At 39.8% G+C, this 18,237-nt stretch overlaps 1 protein-coding gene across 1 annotated transcript in view; it reads right to left on the reverse strand.

Moving 5' to 3' along the window:
- LOC132975409 (VPS10 domain-containing receptor SorCS1-like) overlaps positions 1-17,233 on the reverse strand; it is a 60,666-nt gene extending 43,433 nt beyond the window's left edge. The window contains exon 1 of the mRNA XM_061039928.1: positions 16,360-17,233. Within this exon, the coding sequence (XP_060895911.1) occupies positions 16,360-17,064 (705 nt within the window). The 5' untranslated portion in view covers positions 17,065-17,233. The remainder of the gene's footprint in view (positions 1-16,359) is intronic.
- Between the last annotated feature and the right edge of the window lie 1,004 nt (positions 17,234-18,237).

The raw sequence follows: 18,237 nt of genomic DNA on the forward strand, positions 1-18,237 counted from the left end.
AATAAATTACCTCTGGTTGCAGTTCAATATGCTGCAAAAAACGACGCATTATCAGTGGTGGGGTATTTAGTTGTACTAAAACCAATCCTGCTTAAAATGCAGTATCAGGAATTGTCTCTAATGTATTAGTCGCACAAAAGTTTACTTGTTTATTCTTTTTTCAAAAGCATTCACAGCAGAATATTTAATAACTTAGCAGCCACCAGTAACTACTGTTCTAAAGTAACATATAACAGTGCTAGCTAGCACTGATGCTACAGTAGCAGAGCGAGAAACACAACCCAAACTTACAAAAATATAACTGATGTGACATTTTGCTATCTCAAATTAAAACCTCTTTTGTTCAATTAAATGTTGTTAAATCCTGTAAAAACACAGAATGCTCAAAATGTCAGAAGATTTTAGGAGTATACCTTCAGTTTATGCTAGCACACCCTTTTTTATGTTAGGTTTGTGTGAGTGTACTTAACCAGGCCATACAACAAAGACATAAATAATATCACATCCATACAAAGCTATAACCTTCTACTGCTACAGAATTATCGCAGCATTTCTCCACATAACACCAGCGCTAACAAGTAGTCCTGGCCCGTGCAGTTTGCTCTTATTTTGTGTCTTAATGTGGAGAAAAGCACAGAGCTGCACTCTGAGGTGATGGAGCTGTTTTGTCCATATAAAGAAGAGTTGCTAGGAGGAGAAACTTTTTTTTAGACTTGAAAAATGTAAAATGACTTTCACTGTTCAGAACAAAGCTTCCTCTCTGAATGGAGTGAGCATGGAAATCCAGTGAAACAGAAAGAAAAAAAACCTTGCTTCCCTGTGGGTAACGTCTTCAAACCTGTCCACAGATGTGCATGAAGAGTTGAGTCTCTGACAGCCCCTGATTGATTTAAGCCCTGATTATATTAATAATAGAAATGTCAAAGTAATACTTACAGACTTTAATAGATGGTTTAACTTAAAGTCTTACAGAGGCGGAATTGTTTTCATGATTACTGGAAATTTGATACACTGGTCTCAATGGCTTTAAATAGCACCACTGTTACTGCCTGTAGCAATTAGCGCTGTCTTTTGTAGATAATATGGTCTTTGCAACAAGCTTATTTGCAATGATTCCAGTTTGCACACATTTCCCCCTTTGTGCATGCTTTGTGGATTCCACTCTTTCTTTTTCTATCATTTGCACAGGTTCAGCGCCCGAAAAAGCAGAGCAATCCTTTTGTGGATCTGGCCCTTAGTGTGCACTGGATTCTTTTAACTTTAATCACAAAAATGGCTGATTGCTTCATCTTCAAGCAACTTATGAGAGTGGTGAGCATGAATCAAAGCATTAAAGTTGCAGCCATAAAATGACTAAAACATGAGCTAAAAGATGTCAGAATTCTCAGTTGAGCTGCGAGGATCAACAGAACTGGTGGATGGTTCTCTGTAAGTTCATCTCGATGAGCGCCGATGGACAAGTAGTCATGTGGTCAATTGATATGTGAATAAAATGGATTAGAGCAGCTGTAATCTACCCAGATTTTACATGACAACACTGTTGACAGTAAATGTCACGACTAAGACAAACTAAATGGGAGGAGAGGGGTGAGAACACCTGCTGACAGGATATAATAATATCACAGAGGTGTTGACCAGGTGGCAGTGGAAGCCTTTCAAGTAATAAAAAACACTGCTTAGTAAGCCAATTCAAAGACCCCATGGGTTTGCTGTGGCATAAAACATGAAACTTCACTTGATCAAATCCCTACATCAAACTGCATCATATAACATCTTTTATAAAGAAGAAGAAAAAGCCTTTTTCTATTCCTTTGTTTATGGTGCTGCGGCTGGCTGCAGAAAAACAAAACCCTGCAGGAAAGCACATCCCCATATACTGTAGTTCAATGCCACCTCAGTGAGTCACATAATGTACAGAGGCTTTTGTCTGCCACATCAATTAATATCACTTCATTAACAAAGGCAACATTTCCTCATGGACCAGATGTTGTGCTGAAGCGGGGCTGTTTGAAGTCAGATCTGTGGGCTCTGCCATGCATAGCAGGCCACTGCAATCATTAGTTATCAGACAACGGTGAAACTTTCCTCAACAATAATATAGTTACTGAACATGGAAGAATATCCTGATAAATGAGGAATGTCTGATTTAAGTTCTAGATGGGTCTGTAGTCTTATAGAATAGTACGGTAGGGCTGGGAAATTAAAACTTATTTCAATTTTGGCTTTCCACAATCATGAAAACAAGATAATCGAGAGAAAATGATAATTGTGCTGCAATGGTGCGCTTGCTTTAATTGTAGGTTTTGTCTAGTGTGTTTCTTTTGGCCACAAGAGTATATCTTCACCACCTCGAAAACCCAGTTAGTTTGTTTTTGTTTTTTTCAGTTTTTTTTGTATATATTATTATTTTCTTCATGTATATATTATTCTCTTATTTATTGTCACTTATTGCTTGTTTTTTTTTTATAAATGCTTGTGATGCAGATTTTGTAAATTCATTGAGTAATTGTGTTTAATAATAAATATCTCAATATATATTGAAGGAAGAATGTGCTGCATTTTACACATAAATGTATCAGAAATCCAGAATATCTTAGGTTAATGTCTCTCTGAGTCATGACTGTCGACAATGATTGAGAAGTGCGAGTCTCGCTGGCTGTGTTGTTGTCGGAGCTGTGTTTACATCATGTTTGCATAATGTTTACATGAACGGGACGGCCGACTCCTCTCCTTGCGTATAAAAAGCTGTTTTAGTCGAGGACTAGAGAAAAGAAGAATGACATACTGTACTCACTGCTTTTTTGAATAACCCTAACCCTAACGTTCATTCTGTGTAAATTTACATGCATTGTGGAGCTATGAGCTAACTAAAGCGGGCGAACATTAGCCTGCTAATACAACAATGCAGGCCACAGGCAATTGCAGCTCGAGCAAAGGACAATTTTGTCCACAACTTGTGCAAGACTCCTTCATGCAAAAGCGAGGGGAGGTGTGCTGCTGGAAGAGAGCTGAGGCATCAGTGTGGCGGAGGTGGGACCAAACAGAAGAGAGTTTTGGCTACATGTTGGTGCTCAAGAGCGACATCTACTGGGTCAAAAGTTCTTCCTTTAAAATAATCATGATCAGGATTTTTGCAATAATCAAACAACTCTATGGTACGGTATGGTATGGTACGATACAATATGATGCAATGCGCTAATATAAGATATACTCAATTTTCCAAATTTATCTTTGACTCCACTGCTGCACACATTTATTTCTGATTAACTCTAAATCAATAGTTACCATTCATTTATTACTACTTACTCCATAATTCATTTTCAACAGTTAAGCATCTTACTGAGCAGAACAAAGTCCCTAATTACTTCATGATTATCCCGCCGTTATTTACTCTTTACATTATTAGGTTCTTCAGTAAAGTCACACATTTCTGTAGAGTGAAGCAAATTCAATTCCACACTGCTACTTTGCAAAAAAATAAAACCGGTGAGATCCTGATAAAACCTGATAGAGAAAAAAGAGGAGGAGTGAAATGTTCTAAGGAATAGGGAATGTGAATTGAACAACTTCATTCAGTGCCTTAAGCACTTGTGGGTTATTTATAGGACTGAGTTTTGAAACACTGTTATTCTTGCTGTTATAAAGTTTAGCTACAGTGTGACCGAAGGCAACATTGTGTAACTGTTGCAGTCAGTAATACTACTGATCTGTGAACATCAAATAAGCAGCATTTTGAATTGACAGCAAGTGAATACTTGGAGCAGAACAACACAATCTTTGACTTTCACGGACTCCTCGAATCGAGACAACGTCCCTGTGTAGAAGATGAAGCCTCGGTTTGATAAGTCATCTGAAACTACTTCCCTTTTCTTTGAGCTTTCACTCTCACATTGTTTGCTTCTTCACCATAAATGAAAAGCCCTGGCTAGTTCAGCGGCAAGGCTACAGCGGCCTGCTGGGCTTGGAAGCTTCAGCACGCATGAGGAGGGGGTCTGATCAATGCAGGCGCGATAAGACAGCGAGTGGGTTGGTTTTTAACACGTAAAAAAAAACTTGTCCACTGTGCACAGTGTGCAGGGATGTTTTTCAAAACTGCTCTTAACTCTTGAGACACACTGTCTGAAATGTAGAAGTGCTGAGTGTGATAGTTAGTGATGGTTGAATTTTTACAATCTAAAAGCTCCCAGACTCTTAAATAAAAGTACATCCAGATAAATATGCTGGGGAAGGTTTTCTGCACCTCATATGTCTTTTTAGACTCAACAACAGTGTTTGAAACCTGCTGATTGCCAAAATGCATCACTATAAATTCAAAAAGGAAATTTCCGTGAGTGAATCAGAGTTATGGTTTTGAATGTGATTGGTTTCTTACAGCAGCCAGGTCTTGTAACTCATACTGAATAAGCGAATAATGCAGGTGGTCACTGTAAAATGAAAATGTTCTGGAGCACAAAATGAGATGGCAACTGAGTAAAGGCCAATAGAGGAATATTGACAACTGAAAGTGATGGGGGGAGGGGGAGGGGGGGGTGGGTTCTGATTCATAGACAGAGCGCTGAGGCACGGACTGAATGGTTTCAGCTGCTGAGTTATATTATAAAGACACCATTTAAATTTTAGTAGACATTGTTTCACTAAAAGAAAGGGTCAAACGGTGAAAACAGGGAGAGCAAACACTAGAAAAATAATACCTTGCAAATGATATCAGAGTCTGAACGATGTATGCGTTGGCCGATATTATCGACAGATATATGGGCTTATGAAAGATGTATCATATCGGCAATAACGTTTTATTACTCAAAGATTAAGAACCTTTTAAACTGAACATATTATTCAAGAATCGCAGGGGTAGTTAAGAAGCCTTGATTGTCCTGCTGAGCTCTGTGGTTTACATTACTTTTAACCTATCTTTGGCAGATTCAGCATAAAAATGCAAAATCTGCAAATAATGCGATATCTAAAGGCATATGACCAGATTTTGGTATTTTAAGTGTTCTGTTTAGCATGCATTGTCTGTATGCAGGAAAGCTGTCCCTGTGGAGAGCGACAGGGGCTGAACGCAGGAGCCGTAATATCAACCTGGAACCTATCAGCAATGATTGTGCTTTAAATGGTCATATGTCAATAATTCTCAGGTAGGAACCAATCAGCAATGATTGTGCTTTCGTCATATGGTGGTTTAGAAAAGCGTTAACCGCGTCATTCTACCAGCAGATCCTACTCCCGAGTTTATGATAATTTCATTCAGATTTAGCATAAAAATGCAGAATCTGTAGGCTTGGATTTTGGTAATGTAGGTGTTCTAGCTTCAATTTCTAGTCTGAGTAGCATCATCCAGTGGTGTTATGGCGGGCATTGGCTGTTTGCAGGAAAACAATCTGTGTGGAGAGCAAAAGGGGTGGAAAGCAATCTGCTGTGACGCTATCCCAGAACCCATTGGCAGTCATCTTATAATGATTTAGCCTCCAACTTATGTCTATAAACAGACCCCTGCATGCATGTGCAGCTAATCATCCCCTCTGAGATGTGATCTATCAAAGTTTCCAGTCTGACAGTAAACGATGGCATAGCACGGAAAAGGACGTTTTTGTCAGAAGTCCTTCTTGCTAACCACAGCGCTACACTGACTACACCAGAAGCCAGAAAAACCATCACATTCGGGGGCTGAAACGTCAGATGATAACCAATAGGTTCCAGGATTACAATAGTCTCAGCACTGTCTGCAGCACATGTACAAGAGCATCGCAACCGTGCAGACTGTTTCCCTACAACAAGTTGACGTTTGTTGTCACAGTATAATAATGTAAATGTTGTTTTATTAAGTTATTTGTGTAGGAGTCCTCTGAGTACCTTTACACAATTATTATTAAGGTGCTGCTGCCACATCAGCCAATGTGCATTCCCCCCTCTAAAACCAGTATCTGTATTGATCTCAAAGACCCCATATCGGTCAGACTCAACATCATATATTTGAGTTTCGCAAACAAAAAGAGTCCCTACTCAAAAAACAAGGAAAGAAGAATACGTATAATGCACTGTTTGAGCCAAATCCACTTCCTTTCTGAAATCTTTGGATGATTTATATGGAATTTCTGCTCTATTAGATAGCGCTCAATGAACAAGAAAGCTAACCCAGGATGGGAGCACAGCATGCCCAGAAAAAACACACACTCTGCAGGATTTCAAGGCATGAGAGAACCTCGCCACAGGAAGGCTCGGTGGCTTGGCAGAGCAGAACTCAGCCTGCCAGTAGCTTGTACGCAGTGCTGAGCCTTAAATACCAGCCCCTCTGTTTATCCATGCAATGAAAGCAATGCCACATCCCAAATCCTGTCAGCAAGAATCAATTCTTTGCCTTTGGTCGGCTTATACATTGATTTGTGATGTTACAATTCTTATTATGTATTTCATGAATTTATTTACGTTTCCTTAGCAGGATGTGTGATGTTTACTCCCTGAAACAAAATGCTTAAGCTACCCCCCACCCCCACCAAAAAACAGGCTGTCCATCATAGCTCCACACACAGGAGAGAGGATAGCCGCTAGAGGACCATACCGTTGGTATGTTGGTATATGCAGGAAATTGCATGTATCACCATGTCCAGAATATCATTTGTGATGATGTGCTGAGGAGGCAGAATCAAGGTGATGGAGGGAGGGAAATAAATTGGGTAAAGGTGTTGAAACAAAATTGAATTTAACGATTACATGAAGTCGGTTGTTGCCCCCCCCCCCCCCCTAAGGTGCAACACAGAAAGCCAGGATTGAACAGCCGCGCAGACAGAAAAACAGCTGTTTCTGAGAAATGTCACACATATCTCTTTGTGCTAGAGAAGGTACATCCAGAAACTGAAATATTTAAACAAAATTCTTCACAAATGAAAATAATTATATTTTCTTAAACAATGGTGTATTTCCTACAATCAACCTCAAAATGTGCAAAACCATCGATGTTTTTATCCTGCAGAATTCATTTTTGACAAATAGGAGTGTTATTTAATCAAACTTGACTTCAACCTATTATAACAGGCTCAAAGAGAAGCCGAATAGATACCAATTGAAAAAGCTAATTATTTTTTATGAAGGTCTTTTCAAAATTAAATTCTGCTGTTTTCAGCTGAGAAGCATTTTTACGAGATAACAGCTTTTTCCCAATTTGTTGGAAAACCTTTTATTCAAAACTTTCACTTACTTTTCAAACTTCTGCACGTGTCATGAATTATGAGACACTTTCATATTCGTTCTGCCTCTATAACAACAATGTTTACAGGAACTTTCAACCTTTTTTTTAAAGGAATGGGTAAACTTTTTGATGACTATTTTCTTTGTTGTTTCTTATTTTTTATATTTCTTAGTTTGTTTTCCAAATTTGAACAAGTTTGAAACAAGTTTAAAAATGCCTTAAGACTTTTTAAAGTCTATTGTGGTTTTTTTTTCCTGCAGAAATGTAACAATATTTGGATTCAATATTTCAATATAATACAAAGGGCATTTTGTGCGTTCATAATTTATTTTTTATTTTTTTTGTAGGACCAACTTCATTCTCAAAACTAAATCAAATCTTATTTCCAAACTGCTGTTGAACATACAGGACCGACAGGGCACATAGGTTATTATTCTCATTGTTACTCCAGAGAAAAAAAAGGACCTGCAGCTCACAAAGCGAGAAGATATAAAATAACATATAAGATGTAAAAAATTCTTCAAAACAAATGGATTAATTTTGTTACTTTAACTATGGAAGTGTTTGTCGAAACATTGCTTTAATGCTGATACCTTACATATTAAACTCTTACTTCTATGAGACGTCAATGTTGAAAAATGTTTTTGAATATAACTTGAAGTGGCAATACTTGTACTTCTATAATGGCATCTGCTTTATGATGGTGTTGCCTGCAGTTTCTGGCATCAATTAAACCATGACGCACTTTGACAGAATAATACTGAATAGTCATTACATTTATCCATTCAATTAATCAGGAGTCAAGGTAAATACTTTGAACTCACATCTTCTTCTGAGCTAGAATCATCTTTCCCCTCCATAATGGAATCAACCTTTGCTCTGTTTGATCATGTTTAGCCCTGTTTGCTTGAGACAAATATTAGCTCTCACAGCTTGGATTTCTCTGGATTAATTGCAGCAATAACAACATGACATTTGCTTAAGAAGCACCAAGTAATATCTTAGATGGACTTTTTCTCAAGAAGAGTCAATGAATGTCTCCATACATGCGCTTTGAATGGCCAAGTGATGATCTTTCAGCTTAGTTAACTCTCAGCATTTACAGCTATAGGGTCTCGTAGATAAAATAAACAGCTTAACAACAGGTTACATCAGCCAAGGTGTGACTATATGTACATAAGTTTGCGATTATTTTCCTTTTGTTACCTGCATGTTAAGCTTACCAAAATCATTGTCATTCTTAACATGCCAAGAATTCCCAAGCTGGCAGCAAGCTTTATGCAAAAGCACTTTGACTTTTACATAAAGATTTTGCTTGTCAATCGAGGCTAGCCATTTTTTTACCAAAGCAAGTTTCCTCCTAGTCATGTGCTTTGTCCCATTTCAGCAACTGCTTCCTTGGGAGGACACATATGAGGACAAGTTACATCACAGTGGTGCACACAAAACGTGTCCTCCTTTCCCCAGTCAACAAAGGATCCAGCTGGTACACCCTTCATGGCCCAACATATCCTGAGATTCATAGCACACCGATTCAAACGACCTGCCGGAAGCTCAAGCGACTGAGTAATAAACTTTTAAATGCAGGTAATTGGTAATTGGTTGCAACTCAAATCAAATAGCAACCAATACTCATTTGTTGTGTTTGTTCTTTTGCAGCTGATGAGGTTGCTAGGCGACAGGGGCAGCACTCAGAAACATTAGGGTAAGGGCGGAGACAGCTGGCGACGCAAATAGAGAATCCTCTGCAGACCAGGCCGTCTCATTTTAGTTTGGCCTGCACTGTCTCTGAACGCTTGGTCCTCCAACGGATGCTACCCCCGAAATGACAGATACAGATATAGACTTTGAATTCAAAAGTGAAACCAAGGGACGCACTATAGCCTAGCTGTTATGCTGAGCGCCCCATCTAAAGAGGCTATAGTCCTTGTTGCAGCAGACTTCGGTTCGAGTCCGACCTCAGCCCTTTGTTACACATCATTCCCTAAAAGTCACATGAACTATGCATTCTTTGCAATGGCAAGAAGAGGGTGAATACAAAAAACTAATCTAATATAAAACCAGGTGGGAAAATTAGTATTAAATAAAATAATGTTCCAATATACTTTACGGGGTGGCTACTTCTAGCTGACAAGTTGTTTCCACAAGCCTGTCCATGTGAATGAAGAAATAGCAATGCGTTTCAACTATGCCTATAAAGTCAATTTTGGTTTTGAACAACCAGGATGATGGCGGCCAGAATGCCAAGCCAGAAGCTTCAAGAATGGAGATTAAACAAGCTAATGGACGATATCATGGAGGCTACATACTACTTTTTTTTTAACACAGTTTATGCTCTGGATACTATCTTGCAAGGCCATCGTTGCTACATCTTGGGTATAATGCCAGCAAGGTTTTCATGAATGTTTTAAATGCCTACAATGCCTCTTTTTTTCTCCCTCTCTTAGTGCAGAATTACTGTATGATGGGTTATCTTAGTCGTGCGTTAGAATAGTGCAAGTATGAAGAAAAGTCTGGCAGAGTGGCACTCCACCGATTCTCAGACATCTTGTTTTTTTGAAGACCTTAATAAAAATCCTAAAATAGGGCATGAGAATGCAAGCAAACACAAGCATTTTACCAAAGGTTCAGCCAGTGAGTCATAGCATTCAGAGGAAGAAACTGCATACCTTGCCTGTCTCCAACTTGCAGAGGCAGATGAGACAAAAAAGAAAAGTCTCAATAAACTACATTGGGATAAGATACGGACTATAGGTTAGGTTAAGCCCTGAGAATAGTACCTTCACTAGAAAATGGAGCTTAAAACATAAAGGCACATTGTACCTTTGGTGCGGGCAAAGGCTCTCATTGGCTGTAAGGAGTTATTTCAAGAATTGAGCTGCTCTTGAAGGTTGCTCCCGGCAGAGAAAACAGTCTTTGCCAAAGATAGAGAAACTCAACATTTGCCCTGGAATACAGAAAGTTTGAGGTACCCAGGGGAGCTGGCCATTAAGCTTTGAGATAGAGAAAGATTATGAGGCCCCTTTTGCCAAGAAACTGAGAACTGTAAAGAAAAAGTCACTCAGGCTAAATATCCTCAATACTGCAGAGCAAGCTGAAGCTCAAGGCCAGAGAACAGTAGACAAAGGCGGTCCATCAATAGCGTGATTCTTTTAAGAACAAAAACTCCTCAACGCTGAAGGAATCTTTATCATTCTTACAAAAGAAAAGTGTCAATTTCAAACTGTTTCTGAACACAATTAGGTCATGTGCATAATTTTCTTGTGTGAATTTTACATGACCAGCGATATCCCTTGAATTATACAGTATGCTTCATGTATACTTTTTTCTCTGTGGAGAATTTCAAGTGACTTAAATAATACACATTGTGTTTAAAACAGCTGTACAGAGTGGAAGCTAAAGAAGGCAATGTTCAAGGTCATGAGGATTTGGAGCTTGCACTGGGCAACACCCAGGACAGTTTGACTGTGTCACAGAATGACAAACAAGTTGACACCTACAGGCAATTTGGACTTTGTGATTCACCTCACTTGCATGTGTCTGCACTGAAGAGACAACTAGAGCCACTGAATTAACAAAATCATGCAAACAAGGGCTATCACTTTTGGCTAAATATAATGACAGAATGAAAATGTAACAAACCCATCATTCATTCCAGTTCATTTAAATGCTAACCATGTGACCTTGTCTCTAAATATGTTGAAGGATTGAACTGCAGTTTCTCGAAAAATTAAAAACAAATCTTCCAATTGGGTTACTTTGGAGATGTTCTAAAATCTGGTCAGCTGTTTGCAGTTTGAGGAGGTCCATTGACTGGTTTCCCACATGGCTGCTGCCAAAAGATTAATAACAAGCTGTAATAAGCCTTTCTTTAATATTCTTGGATTAATATTTTACATGTTTTGGCTCCATTGATCTTCACTGAGACTGTGCTGTGATTCAAATAAAACTGAAGTAAGCCTGAGAACAGACCAATCATTTAGCTTCCAACCGCCTGTGTTTACATACAGTATGTCTTTTTTTAGTTTTGAATTTTTGTTCACACCACTCACGGTTACATGTTTACTTGAAGTCAGATGCATTCAGATGGGGAATGGAGGTCAAATGATTTGTTGAGACAGAAAAGCAAATTTAAGTCTAAAGCGTAGGCTACTCTTACTTAGAGTCCAATAAAACATATTTGTCCACACAGCCTACGGGAAATTCATTTTTTTAATCTACGCTGTTCAAATTCATAGCTTTCACGTGACGTCACACACTTGTGGAACCGCCCACCTGGTTTTCAGAAAATCCAGAAAGGAGGAGATTGTTGATTAATGCTATTAGATGCTGCGCTGTCACTTTAGGGAACAAAAGAAGCCATTTATCCTAATCCTACCATTGTTAGGTCCCGTTAATTAGCTAATGTTGGCTAATTAGCACCCACTCATGCTTTGATGATGATTGGTGTAGCCCTTCACTGCCCAAATGGCAGCATTACTGACCCAGCCACATCGAACATACATAAATGTCCATAATTTCCATAATTCATCCTGGTCGCTGTGTAAGGGGAAGGATTCTCCAATAGTTATATGTAAACATAACTGAAAAGAAGTTCTGGCGAGGACTTTGCTGTTTTTAGTGGTTGAAATTGAGTCGCCGATGCTCTATAAGGGTTGCAAATTCCAAAAACTTGCATTTTATCTTACTGTCTCAGTTTTTCAGAGGTTGTCGGGTGATGTAAACATATACATGTACCTCATTTTGAAGAGATGTAAAATTAACCAGACCTTGCTGCAGCTCCACACAGTGTTTAACGGTGGCAATCACTTTCTTGATCTCTTTTTGACCTCCAGGCATCTGCTACGAAACGTCCTATTCATAATACTTCTAAGGTGGTTTGTTGCAGATTCTTCACTTAACGTTTTTTTTTTTTAAGGATCAGGGCATCGGGTCGCACAGCATACAATAAGCATATTCTGTTTTGATGATAACGATACAAATAAAGATGCAATTTTTTTTACTTGACTCTTAAAACCGTAGATCCAATTTCAATTACAAGAGACACCGATAATGCAAACTCAACAAAATGAAATGTTTCCAGCACTGTAATACCATCAGACATCTTCCTAGCGTTTCAGCCTGTTAAACGTGCTGTGCCCTTGGCACACAGCTCATAAAGACCCAGCAGATCTTCAGTTCACATACTCTGCCTCACTAGTCAATTACAATTATGAACCTATACTGACTTCTGCAGGAAGCCATTCAAGGCTGGAATGCAACATCAGAGGTCCAGTAGAGTTCAGTATAACAACACAATACTTAATCGTCCCAGAAAACATTGTAGACTTAATGGCTTTAAATAATGTTGCATACAGTTAGAATATATTTTATTGTGATCAACTCCTTGAATCAACAAGAGAACTATCTCTTACACAAACTGATAATTACCCCTTTGACTCAGTAATATATAAGAGGCACAAACTGTGACAAGCAACTGACAATAACCTCACAAATCACTGTGCAATGGCAAATGATTTTCTCTGCATTTTCATGGTTTTCTTTTCTAAATGAAAAGCTTACATGAAACTGGAGCTGTGGTCGTTTTGGATAAACAATAACAGCAGAGTTTCTGGGCAAATGAAATTGGAGAGAAAAAAATGAAAAAAATAAAATAAAGCTCACACAATGGGTCTCACAAGCCTCGTGTATAAGTTGGCAGGTGACCTGTAAGCTTTACACTATCAGATTTAGGGGAAAAAGGCATTTTTGCAGGCTCAACAACATTGTTTACCAACACCTGTCTACATTTTTGAGGAGCGTAGGCAGACTGACAACTTGTTTCGAGTATGACAAAGTCCTCATGTGAGGACATAGCCTGAAGTGTCAAAACAGAGCCGCACTTTCCCACGCAAACTGAGTCATGCTAACAAGCCACAGAAGATATCACGTAGTTTAACACTGTAAGCATTCACAACCCCTAAATCCTTCTCTTCTCCTCTTATATTTGGTGGCCAGAGGATCTACTTTTCTACATTTTTCCAAATGGTCTCCCTTGTAAGGCTGCCCAATGACATGTGCAAGGTTGTTAATCCCCTATCAGATCCTTTAATAGTTAGCCATTAGGACAGAATCGTAACTGTTAACAAGTTAAAGAAAGACATTTAACCTGTAAAAGAAAAACTAATTTTAAATAGATTAAATAGGCTTCTAAAAAAAGGAAAACCATGATGTTAAATCTGGAAGTTTCCTTGTTGACAACCTGGCTTGCACCTACCCAAAGTGAGAGAGAAGAGAGGGTGTGGCACGTTGCAAAGCATGGGAACACACACATTCATTGAAATGAGGGATGAAACACTGTGCCATCGAGGTGGGGGCAAAGCTGGACAAGGTTTGTCATGTTACTGTGGAAAAGATGATACTAACTCCTGGTGATAATGGCTTTAATTAAAGTCACAAAGATTTAGAAGAATAGTTGCAAGTTGGAAACCAGATTTCCTAAATATGTGGAAATACTTCAGACTTCTTATTAATGTTGTCCCTGTACAGTAGACCCAGAGTACAGCCACTCGTATTCTTTATTTTTTGTAGTTTTTTTTATGTCTCAATTCTTCTGAGGGTCGTTGGGTAAAAAAAATGGCATTGGGTAACAGGCAGGGTAAACCTTGGGAATGTTTGCCTGTCTATCACAGGGCTGACAAGGAACAAAGCCCAAGTTGCTGTGAGGTGAACAGTGCTAATCACGGCACCATTGTGACTTTTATTTCTCAGTCAATTACTTAAATTATTTGAAATAAATCTTTGTTTGAAATTCTATCTTACCTTACCCAATCATCGAGTAAAAAGTGAAAAGAGCCCAACTCTAATGTCTGTATATGAAATTTGTGCATTTCAATGGAAACTGGAAAACAGCTAACGAAGCTACTAATGGTTTAAATATGTCACTGCCTTTTAGAACAGATACATTTCTGTTTGAGTAAAGTTAGAAAAAAAAGATAAACATGCCATGCCAGGCTGTTTAACTCTTCTTTTAGTCTAAATATTAAACTAAGCTAATAGCCTTTTGGCTGAAGCTTAATTTTAGCAGTGACTTAGTTAAGAGCAGACTTTTCTAACAAACCTTTCCATAGAAATGTGTGTGTAAACCTAAAGCATCTCTCTGAGGAAGGCAAGGCTCAAGAAAACGTGATTTGCGCTTTTTATGGAGTCTGTTTTGGTGTATTTTTGATTTGGTTTGTTTACAACTTACATTCAAATTCAGTTCTGGTTCATTTGGATGCATTGACGCCTAAGATATATTTGACTGCAATAACACTGGCTGGCCTTGTTAATGGGTTGGTCTCAGTGAATGTGTTTTAAATTTGTTTCATTTAAACATGACTGCGGGAAAATTAATGCAATTTGGAAGCTCGTGTCTGAGGAATTTAACATTTCATTTGATTAAGCACAAAAGCTGCCTTGGTCTCATGCTCTTCTTCATCTGTATGCTGGCCAGAGATAATGTAAAAAATTATGTCACTTTCTGTAGTTATTATGCTGATGACACACAATTATACATATCTGTATAATGAACGCAATATGTTAAGTTGCCTCTCAGCCTGTCTGCACTTTATAACGTGGACGAGGCATAACTTTCTGAAACTCGATGAAAGGCAAATAAGGCATAAATACTTTTACTTAGCCTGAGGCCAAAAGAGATGTGCGAACATAGGAACCTTGGATCTTTGGTTCTCAAGATCAAGCCTCGGCCCCCTGTGTCATACTGTGTTACGCTTTGATTTCACTAATAAATCTCACCTCAAAATCAGCAGTCTCTCATCTCAGACATATTGCCAGAGTGAATTTCAATCCAGCAAAATGTCAAAAAGCTAATTCATGCTTACATTTTAAGCAGGCTAGACTACTCAACATTTCCCTGGTCTTACTGAAAAGTCTATTTAGGGACTAGAAATTATTCAAATTCTGCTTCTTGACTCATGAGCAAAACAAGAAGGAGACAGCACACGAGTGTGGTTTTAGCTGAACCCAACAAGGCTCTGCGCATCTTTTAGAACTGATTTCAAAGTCCTCCTGCTTGTAAAACTGTAAATGGCTTGGAACCAGCTAACATGGCAGACCCCCTGTTGTTCTTGGAGCTTTCCCATTCACTCACATCATCAGCTGCGGGTTGCTGGATGTTCACAAGTACAGAAATAAAAGAAGTGGATGTTCCCAAACTCGGGAATGCCAGTCCCCTTGATATCAGGGAGGCGTCCTCCATGAGCATTTTTAAGTAAGAGGTTAAAACACATTTCTGGTTGCCTTTAAACTTGGACTGTTGATCCCTTTCCCTACTTACACATTCATATTATCACTATGATGCTATTTCTGCTCCATTTTGCTTGGTTATAGGCTATTTTTACTCCAAGTTACATTCTTTGAATACTTACTTACACATCATTACTTCTAATAACACTTCTGTATTGTGACTTTGACTTATAACATTTAGTAGCATGTGCTGTCAAATACAGATTAATGTTTGTTTACTGTTAACAATCAGAACAGTGTATCAGTTGCTGAGCTGTATGCTTAACCTTTTGTATAGCCACATCCATCTCTTAATATATGAGGAGCAAGAAGATAAGGTGCATGAAAAGGTTCATTGATCAAATTTGTGGATGAAATATATGCCTCTAGCCAACTGCCAAAATCAGTGATTCAGTCCAAAAAATAATCTGTTCAATTGACTTTAGAGTGTGTGGATGACTGAGGGGGTATATGGGGAAGGAGAGACAATCATTTATTTTAAACTCAATGCACAACATTACACTTACGTTATCTATATTTTTTTTCGTGGCGGTTCATCCTTCCCAAGTCAGATATTCAATAAATAATAGTTGATGGTGTATGCGTGTTTCTCTGAGTGAGTGTGTCTGTCTGTGGTGTGTGTGAGAGAGAGAGAAGGGGGGGGGGGCGAAAGAGAGAGAGAGAAAGAGAGTGAAACGAGGCAGGACTGATTCCCTGAAACTCCGCAACCTCTCAGCTGCCTTAACATTAATCTCTACCTCGCCTCATTTACTCAAGTCATTCACAGTCAAAACTTTATGCTTTTAATGACCGAATACGCCGTTCAAGCCAAGAGTTAAACACTGACCATACTGCGTCAAAACAGGTCAAAACAAGTCCGTGCGTAAATCTGATGCACATGAACTACTTACACTGCTGTTCTGTCCGGACCAGTGCACCATCGCCTGGTTATGCGCCGTGTCCCCGGTCAGTGCAAAGGTAGAACTTGTGAGCTGAACCTCCTCCTGGTCCGCAAACGAAGCTTCCTCCCCGCCCTCTTCGGGTCTGGCTTCGGACCATGTCTCTGCGCTCCTGGCGCCGCGTATTCGCCTCCAACTGGGCACGTCCGCGTCCTCTTCCCCCGTCATGTCAACCTGCGCCGCGTTTTCAACGTTAAAGCTGTCTTTTTGAGAGGAGCCCCCTTCACTGAGTGTTGGGACATCCGCGCGTGAAGCAGTGCCAGGAATCACTTCCTGCTGGGAAAGTTTTTGCTGACCGTTTAACGCGTCCTTCTCGAGGCAACTCGTGTTATTTCCCCCCAGCCGTGGCTGCACTTCGGGTGAACTTTCTTCCCTCGCGGTAAATTCCGCAACATTGAGCTTTTCGTCTCCCTCTGCGTTGGGTCTGGCTCCTGGTGACCCCTCGATAAATCCAACAAATTCCTCAACTGGTTCCTCGCCAAAATCAGCAAAATCCAGCGTCGAGAGTTCCCGGGGAAACGCATTGTTTTGCGGCATCTGGCAAGAGGGAATGCATCTCACCTCCGCTTTTGTTCCGCCCAGGATGGAAGTTAGGGTGAAAAGCCAAATCCATTCAGAGAAAACGGCCAAAATGCAGTGACCGAGGCGCGTCTCCATTCTCCGTTAATTCCCGACTTCAGGCGTGGTAGAAACATATCATTTTTTGAAAACTCTGGAGCGCGTGTCTGCCGTCACCTGGCAAAGTGGAGTCCACGAATGCACTGTGGGGAGGTGCAGCAGCGCGCGCGGACAAGTGTTCCCAAGTACTGATGCAAACGATGCATCAGAGGAGGAGCTGGAGGCTGAATCCTAGAAGAGTGGGGAGAGGGGGCTCGTGCCCCTCATCCCCATCTCAACCTGGGGTTTAGAAAAAAAAAAGAAAAGAGGACGGAGCCTTGATTAAGTGATATTATTGGAGAAGCACGTGGTCCCTTAGTGTGCCATATATCTACAAGGTGCATCAACCTGCAAGTAATTATGCATTGGATTAAAACAACCTGAGAGACCCTCAGATGTTAGGCACCCTGGGGAGAAGTGGATAAACATTATTAGGAGTGCCCCTGCTCTCCTTTTGTGTGGAAATGTTCCTGACGTGAGCTGTATGGGAGATACAATGAGCCTTTGCATTTTCCATTAACAGGAGGCTAGCTAATCAATTAACAGGATTGCCAATGTTCACTGTCAATTATGCCCCCGCAGGTAATGACTCTGTTGTGGCCCGCCTGCAAAATGGCTTGGAAATACTTGCACTTAGGCTGCGCTCCTGTATTATCCATTCAACACAGCTGAATGGACAAAATGCATATTCCCCAGTATTTTCTGTTCCCTTTTCTCGGGTTAATGGATAGTTGTTTGACAGAGAATAGTGCCAAACATTCAAACCGAAAATGAACATGTAAACACGTTCTCCATCACTGATCTCTGATGTTTTATATAAGCGCAGATGCATGTGCCATCTCAATAATTGAGAACCTATTATTGCCATGCAATGCAGACTCCCTGGGATATATATTGTTATATTTCTCTATACTTTGGGCTTTGTTCCAGTAAGCTAATGGTAAACCATTAGGAGAACTAGGGCCTGTCCAAACCCCGTGATTAGATTCTATTTCTGGGCAACGTTTCGTCAATAGGATGAGGATGCTGTTGACTGGTGACTGATGCCGAAGAGACTCCTTATATTGAGCTGTGTTCTCCCCATCGCTCTGAGCTGCGACGTGATCCTGTTCCACACACGGGTCAACTGCACAGAGATGTCTTTCATTGGCAGCCATTAGTGATGCAGTGAGC

Source organism: Labrus mixtus, chromosome 6, assembly GCF_963584025.1.
Source record: "Labrus mixtus chromosome 6, fLabMix1.1, whole genome shotgun sequence".
Classification (NCBI taxonomy): domain Eukaryota; kingdom Metazoa; phylum Chordata; class Actinopteri; order Labriformes; family Labridae; genus Labrus; species Labrus mixtus.